We start from the raw sequence: 18664 nt of genomic DNA, 5'->3' as shown, positions 1-18664 counted from the left end.
GCAGCAATGCGCCACTTTTTATTTCTTTTATTGTATGGGTTGATGAAAGGTTTATTATGCCATTTCAATAAAGCGCAACCAAATATATAGGTATGCAAGAATTTTAATTAAAATTGAAAATAAATCACCATAAAATGCGATTTTTTAGGAAATATTTGACGTCAATAATGATTAAAAACTACTGCGCTTTATGGCACCAGTAAACAACGTCGCACGCGTATTTTGGTGAAATGTACAAATGTGCGTTTTCTACGTCAAATTTTCCACAAATTGATTATTTTAGATATGCAAGAAAAAATATCAATCATGTTTTTCCGGTCCAGATCGAAAAATCCGATCCTCGGGCACGCTGCGTGTCCGGTAACTCTGTAAGCCTCGTTACCGGGTTACGCGCGTGCCCTCTGGTCGGATTTTTCAATCCGTACCGGAAACACATGATACTTATATTGATACACGTTCGGTGACTCAGATGAGGAGGGGCAAATGGTATGTACATTATTAATTATCATGAACACTATTTTTAACTGCATATAGTGTTTTATTTTAATTGATCCATTTAGAGAGGTTTGAGGTAGAGCATTTAGTACAGTGACACTACCTCGCACGAAGTAAATAGTTTAGCCGGTTCAAACTGAAGTTGATTCGTCGGACCCCCCTGTTCACGGCACACTCTATTTCATCTCAACTATCATAAATGACTCGAAATGTTTCTTTCAATTTTGAAAACAGATAGAAATCGTTGGGAGAAAGATCTGGCGAGTACGGGGGATGATCGAGCTTATTCCAGTCATTCCCCTCCTGTAGCTCCTTTACAAAAAAGGTAGCAAAACTGCTTAATACTAAGCACACGATATTGCTTAACAGGCGTGTCAAATATTTCTTCCGTGTATTAAATAATGAAAAATTCTAAGGTAAGGCTCAGTTATTTTTACTAACCTTCGTAAAACAGTTCGAATAGTAATTAACTGCGTTAAAACGCTTAACATTCATTATTATTTGTTTTGGCGTTTATTACAAGAAACATCGTTTAACGATCTCGAACATGTACATGTGTTGGCACCTATTTTGTACCTTCCAGTCTATTACACCATTTGCCTTGCAAAATATATTGATCAAAGATTAACTACCCAAAATAACAAATACGAACATACACAGTTCATTTATGTAACACATATTACAAACATACACAGAAGTCACATAGACAATAACAGTTGATATGTGTTCATCTAGCTACTCGTGAATGTCTGTTTTCGGTAATTTTTCACCCTTTCTGTGGTGCCTTCTCTTCCTTTCCCTCGTTCTCTTCTTGCCACCTCCATTCCCCATGCTGGTCGTTCTTCCAAGTGCTTCTTCTTCCCCAAACATGTGAACAGTTTCCCGAAGACGCCGAATTTTCTCATCGTGTGCGGATCTCCAGTCATTGTACCCTGTTTAAATGCAGAAATAATAGCTATACTACAAACATTTACTTTGCGCTTGTCTTTTTGTAATATTCCCAATTAATAACACTTGTGATATCAATCTTTGAATTGACATCAATTGTGTATCCAGGGTTAACGCGGGTTCTATTTTATATCAAGAAAAAGACTGAACCTTATCGCTTCCGCCCCTCGGTACACACAATTAACTTCATGTTTTGACATACGCGTATCGCTTATTGATTTTATTGTTATCGTGTTTACATAACTACATGTGTAGAAAAATCGTTGTCATTTCCTAATTGTATGACGGATTTTGTAATAGTTTTATGTCTTGTGACGTCATATTATAACACGTCATTAGTTCCAGTTTGAACGTTACAAACTGAATCTAGAACATAACCTATTCTGAACATCATTCGCAGTTAAATCGGGCATTACATTGTAGAGAACAAAACCACAAACATATCAAATCACCTTATGTACTAGCATAAAAATCTACTTTTAATTCTTACCTGGGTCCCGTTTGTTAAACTGAAAGTGTGGAAATCGTTTTGATGGCTTCATTGTCAATCTCTTCACAATGTGGTCAACCTCTGCTGGATCCACCCCTCTAAATGCCGGTGCCCGCGGAAGCTCGATGTCATGTTTCGCTACATATTCCATGAACGGCCGGTTGCGCATTCTCTCCCGTCGTTTACGATCAAACTCCTCGATGAATTCAGGCTGAATAGAGATGCTTGGTTTAAATCATTAAACATTTTAATTCTTATTTGTGAATATGTTTTCATTTATAACATATGAAAAATTATAATTGATGGTATTCGTCGTTGAATTAAAATAACCGCACTAAGAAAATGTATACATACTCAATATGTTTAGGTTCTTTATGAGTACAAATTCAAACTGGTTATAATGCTTTACATATATCAGCAGGTGCATATATCCGCATTTTCTATATACATGTATATATATATATATATATATATATATATATATATATATATATATATATATATATATATATATATTTAAGGAATGAATTGCGGAATTGATGTCATTATCGGTTTATGAACGCAATTGGGCTGGTCAAAGTATGTGGAGTTTGAAGGTATATATAATTTATATATATATACTTACACTTGATTTCAATATAACAGTCCTGTTATATCGACACTATTAAAGATTAATAATAAAACACCATATTGATAATAGTATTGTGATTGACAGACTTGCCTTATATTCCGGGTGTTTCCTTGTAGTGGGAGGTTTGAGCGTTCTCACCGTGTATAACCTCTGTATACTCTTCTCACAAAGGCTGACGTAGCCAAGACTGAACGCCATAAACTTTACGTTTACTTTTGAATTTACGTGCTGACAACGTGAAAAGCTAAAGGAGCATTGGTATCCAAACTTTGATGTAGAATATTGATGTCGTAATTGAAATATACCAACAAACCTGATAATCACTTAGATCAACACATATAAGTTTATACGTGATCACTTTATTGACACGTACAACACCAAACCAAAAAGTTAAAGTAATACATTCAAACACATAATTTGTTCAAAACAAATCTGCGTAATTATTTCTCAGTTCAACATATCCGTCCGCTGTCCTTTAAAGATGTCTGATCTTTTTTACGTCTCACGCATTTTAGCAAAACTAAATTCTCAAATACATCTAGCTATGTCATAGAAACAAATAAAACTTGAATGCATTGCAAATATGCAATGGGTATTTTAAATGTTTTATTTTCAAAACATACCTAAACAATCCCAGTGTACAATACTAAGACTGAATCAAATAGAACAAAAGCGATGTATTTTATCATTTACTATAGTTTCAAATCTTTAAGCACATCTATATCAATACATTGTACTTGTAACGTTAGTATACTAATTATCATGAAATGTGATTGCCAGTCTTTTGTCTTCTATTTTAGACAATATTAGTTTCGCATATATCGATGTCTATACTGAAGTATCTTACACCTTTTGTTTAGGTCGTAATTAAATTTCCACGGTATTCGAAGGTTCAGATAACTTTCATAAGAGGAATCTCAAAGATTACCACTGAAAGCCTTTGGATTTGAGGAACTTCATTTGAACGAAGTTAGTTCTGACGTAATTTGAATATTATGTTAATTTATAGATGAAAACTGAAACTACCGGTTATGTGAATACTTTTCAGAAAGACTGCAAAATTAAGTTTTCTCATGTTTTGAATTTTCATTTATTATGAATCCTGTCCAACATAGTAACAACATAGTGACAACTTAGTGACAACAACATACTGACAACATAGTAACAACATAGTGACAATATAGTAACAGCATAGTGACAACATAGTGACAATATAGTAACAGCATAGTGACAACATAGTGACAACATAGTGACAACATAGTAACAACATAGTGACAAAATAGTAACAGCATAGTGACAACATAGTGACAACATAGTGACAACATAGTGACAACATAGTAACAACATAGTGACAGCATAGTAACAACATAGTAACAACATAGTGACAACATAGTGACAACATAGTAACAGCATAGTGACAACATAGTAACAACATAGTAACAACATAGTGACAACATAGTGACAACATAGTAACAGCATAGTGACAACATAGTGACAACATAGTGACAACATAGTAACAACATAGTGACAACATAGTAACAGCATAGTGACAACATAGTGACAACATAGTGACAACATAGTAACAACATAGTGACAACATAGTGACAACATAGTAACAACATAGTGAAACAGCGCCAACCTGAGGTACTCAACGTACACCGAAAAATGTAATCAGGAAAGATCTAGTCCTTAAATCAATGCTTGTCGAGTTGTTCACGCTCGTTTGTTTTCAATAATACAATTGGAACGTCTTTAAGAATAACTTGTAGTCATTACTTTTCTTACAGAGATTTAAATGCATGAATTATCTTAGCGTTCAGTTTGTTTGTAATTTAAAATGTCTGCTGCATTTCGAACTTCTTTTAACGATCTGGTAAGACGTGATGTTTGTCACATCTACAGTGGTGTTCCACCGACAGAAATACGCCTGCGTCATCACATTTATAACGAGGGAATAGATCCTTTGGATCGAATACGCGAACAGCTTTTAAGATCTCATGCCAGCCACCTACCGGCGCGCTACTTTGAATATCTACCGCAGTACAATACAGTGATACGGAAACCAGTTGGGTTCCAGCTGCTGTCGAAGCGAGAAATTGACAAAGTAGTGGAGCGTTTGAACAGCTCAGACAGACCAGGAAACACTAATCGGCATAGTGTTGGAAATCAGACGAGTAATAGACAAACACAATCTGCGGTTAGAAATAAACGAATTACCTACAGTGCTAAAAAAGGAGAGACACAGATAAATTCAATGATAGGACACGTTGCGACAACGGCAAGAAAGGAGAAGAACCGCGCTCTCACGGAGAGTGAAGTTCAGAAACTCGTTGATAGAGTTTATAAGGAAGGTTTGGCGAGGATGCGTAACAAACGTAAAAAGGTAGTTATACCCAAATCACCAGTTCCTGTGAAAGATGATTCCACCAAGTAGCATCACAAAGAACCCAAATATAGAAGATGAAGAGAAGAGCTAGTGAAAGCCGGAGGACTGGAACATATGTGACACCGTGTTTATACCTGTAAAAATGTGAATGTGTGCGTCCTTCCATCCATAGTAATAAGTGTTGTATGTACCGCATGTTAATGTTAATATTACTGTGATTAATGTATAAAACATGTTTTTAAAAAAATAGATATTTTATCCGGAATGAGGTATTGTCAAGTATCGATTATACAAATGAACAACGTTCTTTGAATCATTTTATGTGCTGCTGTTGTCCGCCTGAAATGCTGCTTGTGGCAAATGACATGGCAGATACATATTATTTTATGGTGTGGTGCTGTGCATGTAACATATACGATATTCAATACCGATTGGTTTAATAAATACTTTCTGCTTATGCTTTTCGTTCAATTGTCATATAATTTTTACTGTTAGTAAAAACCTTAGTTTCCGTGCTGTTTAATAAAAGCAGCGTGGTGTTTACTATGCTCACATTGTAATATATTAAGCCATGAATTTCATTTCTTGGTTGAATGCAACCTATGAGAACTTATTACAATTATACTCGTGCAAAGTTTAATATGTTTAAAACGTGAAAATTATTGAATACAGAAAATATTGTTATTTTAAAGAATCTTTCTATTTTCGCATACGAGGTATTTGCTAAAAGAAATTATTCGTTTTCTTAGTAGGTTTTGATGTTTTTTAAACGTTTGTTAGTTCTTAAAGAGGTCTGTTTCTGGTAACCTGACCGACTCTATTTATTTACCACTGACTCCAAAATCATATTGCCAAAAAGTAAAATAAAAATCACTTGCAAACAAGAAATGAGGTATGTGAAATATTTCGTCCAAAAATATTAATTTTACTTATTTCACAACCAGAATTTGTTCAGCACCAAACAGTGCTTTGGTGATTTGTTCCATATGACAACGAACGAAATATGCCCTTGGACTGTAATTTTACATGTATTATTAAAAAACTCTACCTACGTCCCATATCTGTTTGGGCATGTAACCAAGCAATTTTTGTGACCATTTTTAGTTTAGACCTATAAAAAGATTGTCTTGTTAAGATAATTACGATATGCAGCCAACCCTTTATCATATCGCTGTGTCATTTCTGAGTGTTTTCGCCTTTAAAAGCACGCTCGTTTGATACTTTGTGTTGTAAAATAAATTTCAATGACAACCGCCAAGCCAATTTAAAAAAAAATATATCTAAGATTGATCATGGGTTATAACAACCTGTCTTATTGATGGAGATGAAATCTTACGTGCTGAAATTCATTTACGATACCCAAATAAATCTTCTGTTTGGTTCCGATAAATAATGACAACTAATAAATTGTGTGCTGCTGACCATTGTTTCATAATTCAAGTATGTGACGACAGAAGGATATGAAGTTGAATTACTTTCATTTTGTCATTTATAGCCTGGTTAATTTTTCTCATTAAGGCTTTGATATCGTATTTCAACGAGAACAATATAACTTCTATAGATAATGGTTGTTCAATAATCTTAATTGTTCTTAATACATTGACATTTAGGGAAACAATGAAACTCTCTATTAAAGATTTTGGTTATGTGTGTTTTATTTCATATATTGTAACTTAACTCAAATATATGCTTGTAGCTTTTTACCTTCTATGGTAAATGGTCATTAAATACTGCTTTTTATTGTCAAGCGCAATCGGTTAGACATTTGAATTTAATGGTGTGATTTGCAATTAAATAGAGCAAGGACACACCAGAAAAGGGAAATCAGCTTACGGCAGTTGGCAGTTGGAATAGTTTTAGCACAAAAAAATAAGAAATATGCGGAATGAAACGGAAAATGGCAAACTACAGGATTCTGAGCCTCCAACTTTGTACGCTAAAGAAAAGGTCGAGAGTGCAGATCTTGAACTTTATGATATCAATGGAATTTACAGTGGCCGCACTTTGCCTTCAGTTGAAGTTAGGTTGGAAATGTATAAAAACGAGATAGATCGGAACGATAAAATGCGGGAATTGCACGCGAAAAAACAAAGGTATATTCATGATGATAATTTGGAATACGATACTGACCATGATGCTGTCGTGCAGAGAATATATGGCTTCAGTCATCTGCCACTGACAGAAATACATGAATTGGAAGACAGACGTCTTCGAAAAGAAAATGCAATGCAGACTGTTAACGCTAAGTTTCTTAAATCCGGATCTGGTTTAACGCCGTTTAAGTCGTACGCTATTTCCAGTCGTTGCCTACCCTTACATGACCGAGTTTTAACCAAGACTGAACTGCATAGAGCTGTTGACCGCCTCAGTGCGCCGAAACACAGGTACAATTTAACGCTTCTGCAGACCAGAGCTGCGAACATAAGGGCTGAACGAGATGACCAGATAGCGAAACGGAAGGAACGGACGAGATTTCACTCTTCTAAGAAAACAAAGTTTCATAGGCGAGAGATTTAGAGAATATCGGACTCACCTCACTATAAATGTACAAGTTTTTCGATGTAAATGAGTTTACCTCCTTACTAGAATAAGCGTTATTAAACTAATAATTATAATAAATAAACTTTTGTGTCATTTGATGTAGATTTTAAAAAAAAAATGTAATTCAAAGACCTCTGTTAACCTCTCTGTGGTACAGCCAAGTAGATGGCATGGAAATCATGTGCTGGTGAATTATTTCAACCGAAACATACTAACGTGTGCAAAGAAAAGGACTCTTATGAACTACAAATTTAAAATATGAATATGTTTGCAACTGTTTGAAATAAAATAATATTGTAATAATTATAGCATTTAAATTTTAGCTAGTAATCTGATTTTGACCCCACCACCAAGTTTTAAATTAAAAAAATCATCAAGGAAAACATTCTGATTGAACTTCATGAAGATTTAACAAAACATATTGCATAAAAGAGCCTCTAGTGTTCCATTGTTTTCTAAGATTTTACCTAGTGACCTAGCTTTTGACCTCATGTGACCTACTTTCAAATTGAGCCAAGATTTCATCAAGACATATTTTCTTATTACACTGTACGTTGAATGAAGATTGGAGTGGATATATTGCATCTGTTTGATCCCAATTCTTCTCTATAAGATTTGACCTAACCAGCTAGAAATTGACACAGTGTTACCAATTTGACGGTATACCATGATTATATCAAGTGATTATTCTAACAACAGGTTGAAATTTGTTCCAATCAATACCAATATTTTGTTCCGGACATGATATTTGAAAGATGTTACCTAGGCTAGTAATCTGACCTCGTTTTAAATTATTCATTGAAAATTATCAAGAAAAAAAACCCACATTCTGATTGATTTCATGAATATTGGAACAGATATATTGCCTCTAGTATGTTCACGATATTTTTTTAAGAATTGACCGAGTAACCTAGTTTATGGTCCCATGTTATCTAGTTTTTGACACCATGAAATCACTTATCAGAGAGTTCATCAACAAAAACTTTCGAATAAAGTTTCATGAGTAGTGGACGAAATATAATGTATCTAGTGGTTTTTGTTTGTAAGATTTGACTTAGTGATCTAATTTCTAGTCCAATGTGACCTTTTTCTATCAGCGATCGTGATTTCATCTGCACATAACCTGACCATCCCTATTCAAATATGGTTCAGGACAGAACAAAAGGACAGATGCACTCTGGTTTATGGGTTTTCCAAGCTCTTAAAACGTGTATTGTATGTGGATTTTCAATAAAAACATAACCAAATAGCTGCTTATCCTAATGGACACAGCCCTTAAAACCGAAATGTTGGCTCGGACAGACGGACGGAGGGTCCGCCAAAACAATACCCCCGTCCCGAAACCTTAAATTCGGCGGGGTATCATAACTAGCCATGAAATGATTACTTTATAACGTAGCGTATGAAGTATGACAACTAGCCAGGCACTAATCACTATGGACGGCAGTATATGGCCATGTAAAGTTTAACAACTGGCCAGGCACTAATCACTATGGACGGCAGTATATGGCCATGTAAAGTTTAATAACTGGCCAGGCACTAATCACTATGGACGGCAGTATATGGCCATGTAAAGTTTAATAACTGCCCAGGCACGGTAAAGTTTAATAACTGACCAGGCACTAATCACTATGGTCGGCAGTATATGGCCAAGTAAAGTTTAACAACTGGCCAGGCACTAATCACTATGGACGGCAGTATATGGCCATATAAAGTTTAATAACTGGCCAGGCACTAATCACTATGGACGGCAGTATATGGCCATGTAAAGTTTAATAACTGGCCAGGCACTAATCACTATGGACGGCAGTATATGGCCATGTAAAGTTTAATAACTGGCCAGGCACTAATCACTATGTACGGCTGTATATGGCCATGTAAAGTTTAATGACTGGCCAGGCACTAATCACTATGGACGGCTGTATATGGCCATGTAAAGTTTAATAACTGTCCAGGAACAAATTACTATAGACGGCAGTATATAGCCATGTAAAGTTAAATAACAGGCAAGGCACTAATCACTATGGACGGCAGTATATGGCCATATAAAGTTTAATAACTGGCCAGGCACTAATCACTATGGACGGCGGTATATGGCCATGTAAAGTTTAATAACTGGCCAGGCACAAATCACTATGGACGGCAGTATATAGCCATGTAAAGTTAAATAACAGGCAAGGCACTAATCACTATGGACGGCAGTATATGGCCATTTAGATTTTAATAACTGGCCAGGAACTAATCACTATGGACGGCAGTATATGGCCATGTAAAGTTTAATAATTGGCCAGGCACTAATCACTATGGACGGCAGTATATGGCCATGCAAAGTTAAATAACAGGCAAGGCACTAATCACTATGGACGGCAGTAAATGGCCATGTACAAGTTAAAAAAGGCAAGGCACAAATCACTATGGACGGCAGTATATGGCCATGTAAAGTTAAATAACAGACAAGGAACTAATCACTATGTACGGCAGTATATGGCCATGTAAAGTTAAATAACAGGCAAGGCACAAATCACCATGGACGGCAGTATATGGCCATGTAAAGTTAAATAACAGGCAAGGCACTAATCACTATGGACGGCAGTATATGGCCATGTTAAGTTAAATAACAGGCAAGGCACAAATCACCATGGACGGCAGTATATGGCCATGTAAAGTTAAATAACAGGCAAGGCACTAATCACTATGGACGGCAGTATATGGCCATGTAAAGTTAAATAACAGACAAGGCACTAATCACTATGGACGGCAGTATATGGTCATTTGAATATTAATAACTGGCCAGGCACTAATCACTTTGAACTGCAGTATATGGCCATGTAAAGTTAAATAACAGACAAGGTACTAATCACTATGGACGGCAGTATACAGCCATGTAAAGTTAAACATCAGGCAAGGCACTAATCACTATGAACGGCAGTATATGGCCATTTAAATTTTAATAACTGGCAAGGCACTAATCACTATGGACGGCAGTATATGGCCATGTTAAGTTAAATAACAGGCAAGGCACAAATCACCATGGACGGCAGTATATGGCCATGTAAAGTTAAATAACAGGCAAGGCACTAATCACTATGGACGGCAGTATATGGCCATGTAAAGTTAAATAACAGACAAGGCACTAATCACTATGGACGGCAGTATATGGCCATTTGAATATTAATAACTGGCCAGGCACTAATCACTTTGAACTGCAGTATATGGCCATGTAAAGTTAAATAACAGGCAAGGTACTAATCACTATGGACGGCAGTATACAGCCATGTAAAGTTAAACATCAGGCAAGGCACTAATCACTACGAACGGCAGTATATGGCCATTTAAATTTTAATAACTGGCCAGGCACTAATCACTATGGACGGCAGTATATGGCCATGTAAAGTTTAATAACTGGCCAGGCACTAAACATTATGGACGGCAGTATATGGCCATGTAAAGTTTAATAACAGGCAAGGCACTAATCACTATGGACGGCAGTATATGGCCATATAAAGCTTAATAACTGGCAAGGCACTTATCACTTTGGACGGCAGTATATGGCCATATAAAGTTTAATAACTGGCCAGGCACTAATCACTTTGGACGGCAGTATATGGCCATGTAAAATTTAATAACTGGCCAGGCACTAATCACTTTGGACGGCAGTATATGGCCATGTAAAGTTTAATAACTGGCCAGGCACTAATCACTATGGACGGCAGAATATGGCCATGTAAAGTTCAATAACTGGCCAGGCACTAATCACTTTGGACGGCAGTATATGGCCATGTAAAGTTAAATAACTGGCCAGACACTAATCACTAAGGACGGCAGAATATGGCCATGTAAAGTTTAGTAACTGGCAAGGCACTAATCACTATGCACGGCAGTATATGGCCATGTAAAGTTAAATAACAGGCAAGACACTAATCACTATGGACGGCAGTATATGGCCATGTAAAGTTAAATAAAGGCAAGGCACTAATCACTATGCACGGCAGTATATGGCCATTTAAAGTTTAGTAACTGGCAAGGCATGTGTATTGTATGTGGATTTTCAATAAAAACATAACCAAATAGCTGCTTATCCTAATGGACACAGCCCTTAAAACCGAAATGTTGGCTCGGACAGACGGACGGAGGGTCCGCCAAAACAATACCCCCGTCCCGAAACCTTAAATTCGGCGGGGTATCATAACTAGCCATGAAATGATTACTTTATAACGTAGCGTATGAAGTATGACAACTAGCCAGGCACTAATCACTATGGACGGCAGTATATGGCCAAATAAAGTTAGATAACTGGCAAGACACTAATCACTTCGGACGGCAGTATATGGCCATGTAAAGTTTAATAACTGGCCAGGCACTAATCACTTTGGACGGCAGTATATGGCCATGTAAAGTTTAATAACTGGCAAGGCACTAATCACTATGGACGGCAGTGTATAGCCATTTAAAGTTTAATAACTGACCCGCCACTAAATACAATGGAAGGCTGCATATGATCAATTAATTTCAATAACTATTCAAGCACTGATTACACGGTGAAGGGCAGTATATGGACATGTGGATTTTAATATCTAGCCAGGCGCTGACTACTTTGTGGTGCTGTATATAGGCATGTGAAGTTCAAGATCTAGCCAGGCGCTGACTACTTTGTCGTGCTGTATATAGGCATGAGGAGTTCAAGATCTAGCCAGGCGCTGACTACTTTGTGGGGCAGTGTATGGGCATGTGGAGTAAAATATCTCGCCAGGCGCTGACTACTTTGTGGGGCAGTGTATGGGCATGTGGAGTAAAATATCTAGCCAGGCGCTGACTACTTTGTGGTGCAGAATATGGGCATGTGGAGTTCAATATCTAGCCAGGCGCTGACTACATTGTGGTGCAGTGTATATGCATGTGGAGTAAAATATCTAGCCAGGCGCTGACTACTTTGTGGTGCAGTATATGGGCATGTGGAGTAAAATATCTCGCAAGGCGCTGACTACTTTGTGGTGCGATGTATGGGCATGAGGAGTTCAAGATCTTGCCAGGCGTTGACTACTTTGTAGTGCAGTATATACGCATGTGGAGTAAAATATCTAGCCAGGCGCTGACTTCTTTGTGGTGCAGTATACGGGCATGTGGAGTAAAATATCTAGCCAGGCGCTGACTACTTTGTCGTGCAGTATATAGGCATGTGGAGTAAAATATCTAGTCATGCGCTGACTGCTTTGTGGAGCAGTATACGGGCATGTGGAGTAAAATATCTAGCCAGGCGCTGACTACTTTGTGGTTCAATATATAAGCATGCGGAGTAAAATATTTAGCCAGGCGCTGACTACTTTGTAGTGTAATGTATGGTCATGTGGAGTAAAATATCTAGCGAGGCGCTAACTACTTTGTAGTGCAGCATATAGGCATGTGGAGTAAAGTATCTAGACAGGTGCTGACTACTTTGTAGTGCAGTATATAGGCATGTGTAGTAAAATATCTAGACAGGCGCTGACTACTTTGTAGTGCAGTATACGGGCATGTGGAATAAAATATCTAGCCAGGCGCTGACTAAGTTGTAGTGCAGTATATGGGCATGTGGAGTTCAAGATCTAGCCAGGCGCTGACTACTTTGTGGTGCAGTATATTGGCATGTGGAGTTCAAGATCTAGCCAGGCGCTGACTACTTTGTAGTGTAGTATATAGGCATGTGGAGTAAAATATCTTGCCAGGCGCTGACTACTTTGTGGTGCAGTATATGGGCACGTAGAGTTCAAGATCTAGCCAGGCGCTGACTATTTTGTGGTTCAATATATACCATGTGGAGTAAAATATCTAGCCAGGCGCTGACTACTTTGTATTGTAATATATGGCCATGTGGAGTAAAATATCTAGCCAGGCACTAACTACTTTGTAGTGCAGTATATAGGCATGAGGAGTAAAATATTACGTTGTGGTGCAGTGTATGGGCATGACAAGTTCAAGGTCTAGCCAAGCGCTGTCTACTTTGTTGTGCAGTATATAGGCATGTGGAATAAAATATCTAGCCAGGCACTGACTACTTTGTAGTGCAGTATATGGGCATGTGGAGTAAAATATCTAGCCAGGCGCTGACTACTTTGTGGTGCGGTGTATGGGCATGTTCAGTTCAAGATCTAGCCAGACGCTGACTACTTTGTGGTGCAGTATATAGTCATGTGGAGTTCAAGATCAAGCCAGGCGCTGACTACTTTGTAGTGCAGTGTATAGGCATGTGGAGTAAAATATCTAGCCAGGCACTGACTACTTTGTAGTGCGGTAAATGGGCATGTGGAGTTCAAGATCTAGCCAGGCGCTGACTACTTTGTAGTGCGGTGTATGGGCATGTGGAGTAAAATATCTAGCCAGGCGCTGACTACTTTGTGGTGCAGTATATGGGGATGTGGAGTTCAAGATCTAGCCAGGCGCTGACTACTTTGTAGTGTGGTGTATGGCATGTGGAGTAAAAGATCTAGCCAGGTGCTGACTACTTTGTTGTGCAGTATATGGGCATGTGGAGTTCAAGATCTAGCCAGACGCTGACTACTTTGTAGTGCAGTGTATAGGCATATGGAGTAAAATATCTAGCCAGGCGCTGACTACTTTGTAGTGCAGTATATCGGCATAAGGAGTTCAATATCTAGCCAGGCGCTGACTACTTTTTGGTGCATTATATGGGCATGTGGAGTTCAAGATCTAGCCAGGCGCTGACTACTTTGTGGTGCAGTATATAGGCATGTGGAGTAAAATATCTAACAAGGCGCTGACTACTTTGTAGTGCAGTATATGGGCATATAGAGTTCAAGATCTAGCCAGGCGTTGACTACTTTGTAGTGCAGTATATAGGCATGTGGAGTAAAAGATCAAGCCAGGCGCTGACTACTTTGTGGTGCGGTGTATGGGCATGTTCAGTTCAAGATCTAGCCAGGCGCTGACTACTTTGTAGTGCAGTATATAGGCATGTGGAGTAAAAGATCAAGCCAGGCGCTGATTACTTTGTAGTGCAGTATATAGGCATGTGGAGTATAAGATCTAGCCAGGCGCTGACTACTTTGTAGTGCAGTGTATGGGCATGTGGAGTAAAAGATCTAGCCAGGCGCTGACTACTTTGTAGTGCAGTATATAGGCATATGGAGTAAAAGATCTAGCCAGGCGCTGACTACTTTGTGGTGCAGTATATGGGCATATGGAGTAAAATATCTAGCCATGCGCTGACTACTTTGTGGTGCAGTATATCGGCATAAGGAGTTCAAGATCTAGCCAGGCGCTGACTACTTTGTGGTGCAGTATATAGGCATGTGGAGTAAAATATCTAGCAAGGCGCTGCCTACTTTGTAGTGCAGTATATGGGCATGTGGAGTTCAAGATCAAGCCAGGCGCTGACTGCTTTGTGGTGCGGTGTATGGGCATGTGGAGTAAAATATCTAGTCAGGCGCTGACTACTTTGTGGTGCCGTATATGGGCATGTGGAGTTAAATATCTAGCCAGGCGCTGACTACTTTGTAGCGCAGCATATAGGAATGTGGAGTAAAATATTTAGCCAGGCGCTGACTACTTTGTGGTGCAGTGTATGGGCATGTGGAGTTCAAGATCAAGCCAGGCGCTGACTACTTTGTAGCGCAGCATATAGGAATGTGGAGTAAAATATTTAGCCAGGCGCTGACTACTTTGTGGTGCAGTATATGGGCATGTGGTGTAAAATATCTAGCCAGGCGCTGACTACTTTGTAGTGCAGTATATAGGAATGTGGAGTAAAATATTTAGCCAGGCGCTGACTACTTTTTGGTGCGGTGTATATGCATGTGGTGTAAAATATCTAGCCAGGCGTTGACTACTTTGTAGTGCAGTATATAGGCATGTGGAGTAAATGATCTAGCCAGGCGCTGACTACTTTGTGGTGCGGTGTATGGGCATGTGGAGTTCAAGATCTAGCCAGGCGCTGACTACTTTGTAGTGCAGTATATAGGAATGTGGAGTAAAATATTTAGCCAGGCGCTGACTACTTTTTGGTGCGGTGTATATGCATGTGGTGTAAAATATCTAGCCAGGCGTTGACTACTTTGTAGTGCAGTATATAGGCATGTGGAGTAAATGATCTAGCCAGGCGCTGACTACTTTGTGGTGCGGTGTATGGGCATGTGGAGTTCAAGATCTAGCCAGGCGCTGACTACTTTGTAGTGCAGTATATAGGCATGTGGAGTAAAAGGTCTTGCCAGGCGCTGACTACTTTGTGGTGTGGTGTATGGGCATGTGGAGTTCAAGATCAAGCCAGGCGCTGACTACTTTGTAGTGCAGTATATAGGCATGTGGAGTAAAAGATCTAGCCAGGCGCTGACTACTTTGTGGTGCAGTGTATGGGCATGTGGAGTTCAAGATCTAGCCAAGCGCTGACTACTTTGTGGTGCAGTATATAGGCATGTGGAGTTCAAGATCAAACCAGGCGCTGACTACTTTGTAGTGCAGTATATAGGCATGTGGATTTCAAGATCTAGCCAGGCGCTGACTACTTTATAGTGTAGTGTATGGGCATGTGAGTTCAAGATCAAGCCAGGCGCTGACTACTTTGTAGTGCAGTATATGGGCATGTGGAGTTCAAGATCAAGCCAGGCGCTGACTACTTTGTGGTGCAGTATATAGGCATGTGGAGTTCAAGATCTAGCAAGGCGCTGTCTACTTTTTAGTGTAGTGTATGGACTTGTGGAGTAAAATATCTAGCCAGGCGCTGACTACTTTGTGGTGCAGTATATAGGCATGTGGAGTTCAAGATCAAGCCAGGCGCTGTCTACTTTTTAGTGTAGTGTATGGACATGTAGAGTAAAATATCTCCCCAGGCACTGACTACTTTGTAGTGCAGTATATGGGCATGTGGAGTAAAATATCTAGCCAGGCGTTGACTACTTTGTAGTGCAGTATATTGACATGTGGAATAAAATATCTAGCCAGGCGCTGACTACTTTGTAGTGCAGTATATGGGCATGTGGAGTTCAAGATCAAGCCAGGCGCTGGCTACTTTGTAGTGCAGTATATGGGCATGCGGAGTTAAATATCTAGCCAGGCGCTGACTACTTTGTAGTGCAGTATATGGGCATGCGGAGTTAAATATCTAGCCAGGCGCTGACTACTTTGTATTGCAGTATATGGGCATGCGGAGTTAAATATCTAGCCAGGCGCTGACTACTTTGTATTGCAGTATATGGGCATGTGAAGTTAAATATCTAGCCAGGCGCTGACTACTTTGTAGTGGAGTATATGGGCATGCGGTGTAAAATATCTAGCCAGGCGCTGACTACTTTGTAGTGCAGTATATGGGCATGTGGAGTTAAATATCTAGCCAGGCGCTGACTACTTTGTATTGCAGTATATGGGCTTGTTGAGTTAAATATCTAGCCAGGCGTTGACTACTTTGTAGTGCAGTATATGGGCCTGTGGAGTAAAATATCTCCCCAGGCACTGACTACTTTGTAGTGCAGTATATAGGCATGTGGAGTAAAAGATCTAGCCAGGCGCTGACTACTTTGTGGTGTGGTGTATGGGCATGTGGAGTTCAAGATCAAGCCAGGCGCTGACTACTTTGTAGTGCAGTATATAGGCATGTGGAGTAAAAGATCTAGCCAGGCGCTGACTACTTTGTATTGCAGTATATGGGCCTGTGGAGTTTAATATCTAGCCAGGCGCTGACTACTTTGTAGTGCAGTATATAGGCATTTGGAGTTAAATATCTAGCCAGGCGCTGACTACTTTGTAGTGCAGTATATGGGCATGTGGAGTTAAATATCTAGCCAGGCGCTGACTACTTTGTAGTGCAGTATATGGGCATGTGGAGTTAAATATCTAGCCAGGCGCTGACTGCTTTATATTGCAGTATATGGGCATGTGGAGTTAAATATCTAAAAGTATCTAAATATACGTATACTTAATGTGAACACATATATCCAGTGAATTTGCACACACATATGCAGTTAATATACACAAGTATATATATAGATAATATCCATACATATATGCAGTTAATGTGCACACATATGTGCAGTAAATGTGCACACATATATGCACTAAATGGGCATACATATATGCAGTTATTGTGCACACATACGTAAATTTTATGTAAACACATAATGAAAAAATATATACTGTAAATGTGAACACGGCTTATGTGCACAAATGCATTTACATTTTCCCCTTTTATTTATGTTTTTTCAAGTCTTTATTAACAATAAAGGGAACAACACGCGAGAGCGAATGTAAATGGTTAGAGCAGTTCTCGCCCTTGGTGTATGAGTTAGGCGTCTTTTTTATCATCCGCAAAATAAATAGTCCAGAAATTATTTGCAGACAAATATAAATAATCCAATATTCTTTATAATCATTTGGTTGTTACTGTAAAATGAATGGTTGTTGTAATGATTTTGGTTGTACTATTTCTTGTTTTAATCACGAAAATTATCGATATATTTTAACTCCTGTTTACTGAACTTAAGATAAATTGCTATTGAAACTTACAAATGTCTGATGGTATCTCATCAGAATATGTTCAAAACCTTGTAGCTTTTAGGACATAGACATGTAATTTTAATCTCAGATATGAAAACTGTGTAGATGTTCCATCAGTAAGAACAACTAAATATGGTAATAACTTTTTCCGCTTTGATGCCAGTCAGGTATGGAACAGTTCCCCAAAGAAAATAAAGTGCTCTCAAAACTACCCGGAATTTAGAAGGCTGATCCGCACCTGGACAGGCCCCTTGTAATGCTCAATGTGCAAATAATACCTTATTGCTTTAAAATTAGAAGAAATCTTGATTTATAAGATGTTTCACTGAATACCTTTTATCCTTTGGCTTCATCCACCAGGTCCGGGGAATAGCGGGGACTTTGACTTTCGGTCCAGCCAAGCCCGGGTAAAATCCCCGCCTTGCGGGGACAAACTGCTGGTAAAATCCGGGCCTTTTTGTGGTTGTTTTCCATAACTTGTTCATGTTATCACTGTTTTCAATGTTCTAATCTATCTTACTAATTGTAATTGTATACATGAATTTAATAAGGAACGGCTTTTGTTAATACTCGTTCCAATATGTTGTACCTATAAACTTATATGCTTTTATTTCAAGGTCACAAACTCATTGTGACGTTTTGATATGTTATGTATGTTTGTTAATCATGTCGGAAATAGCTCATTGAGCTCATG

At 38.7% G+C, this 18664-nt stretch overlaps 1 protein-coding gene across 1 annotated transcript; it reads right to left on the bottom strand.

Moving 5' to 3' along the window:
- Positions 1-959: 959 nt before the first annotated feature.
- LOC128224848 (uncharacterized) lies at positions 960-3223 on the bottom strand. Its single transcript, XM_052934933.1, has 3 exons — positions 2655-3223; positions 1934-2144; positions 960-1427 (listed from the first exon to the last, which is right to left on the bottom strand). Exons 1-3 carry the CDS (start codon positions 2760-2762, stop codon positions 1231-1233), a joined length of 516 nt encoding a protein of 171 aa, XP_052790893.1. The 5' UTR covers positions 2763-3223; the 3' UTR covers positions 960-1230.
- Positions 3224-18664: the final 15441 nt, after the last annotated feature.

Source organism: Mya arenaria, chromosome 17, assembly GCF_026914265.1.
Source record: "Mya arenaria isolate MELC-2E11 chromosome 17, ASM2691426v1".
In the NCBI taxonomy this organism is placed as follows: Eukaryota; Metazoa; Mollusca; class Bivalvia; order Myida; family Myidae; genus Mya; species Mya arenaria.
Note: the sequence above shows the minus strand (reverse complement) of the source record. Positions and strands in the feature narration are given on the sequence as shown.

Excerpts from the sequence above, each read along its gene's own strand:
- LOC128224848 (XM_052934933.1), bottom strand. The coding sequence starts at position 2,762 with ATGGCGTTCAGTCTTGGCTACGTCAGCCTTTGTGAGAAGAGTATACAG. Across the intron at positions 2,145-2,654 it reads GGAAACACCCGGAATATAAG|CCTGAATTCATCGAGGAGTT; the intron begins GCAAGTCTGTCA and ends ATCTCTATTCAG. Across the intron at positions 1,428-1,933 it reads GTTTAACAAACGGGACCCAG|GGTACAATGACTGGAGATCC; the intron begins GTAAGAATTAAA and ends GCATTTAAACAG.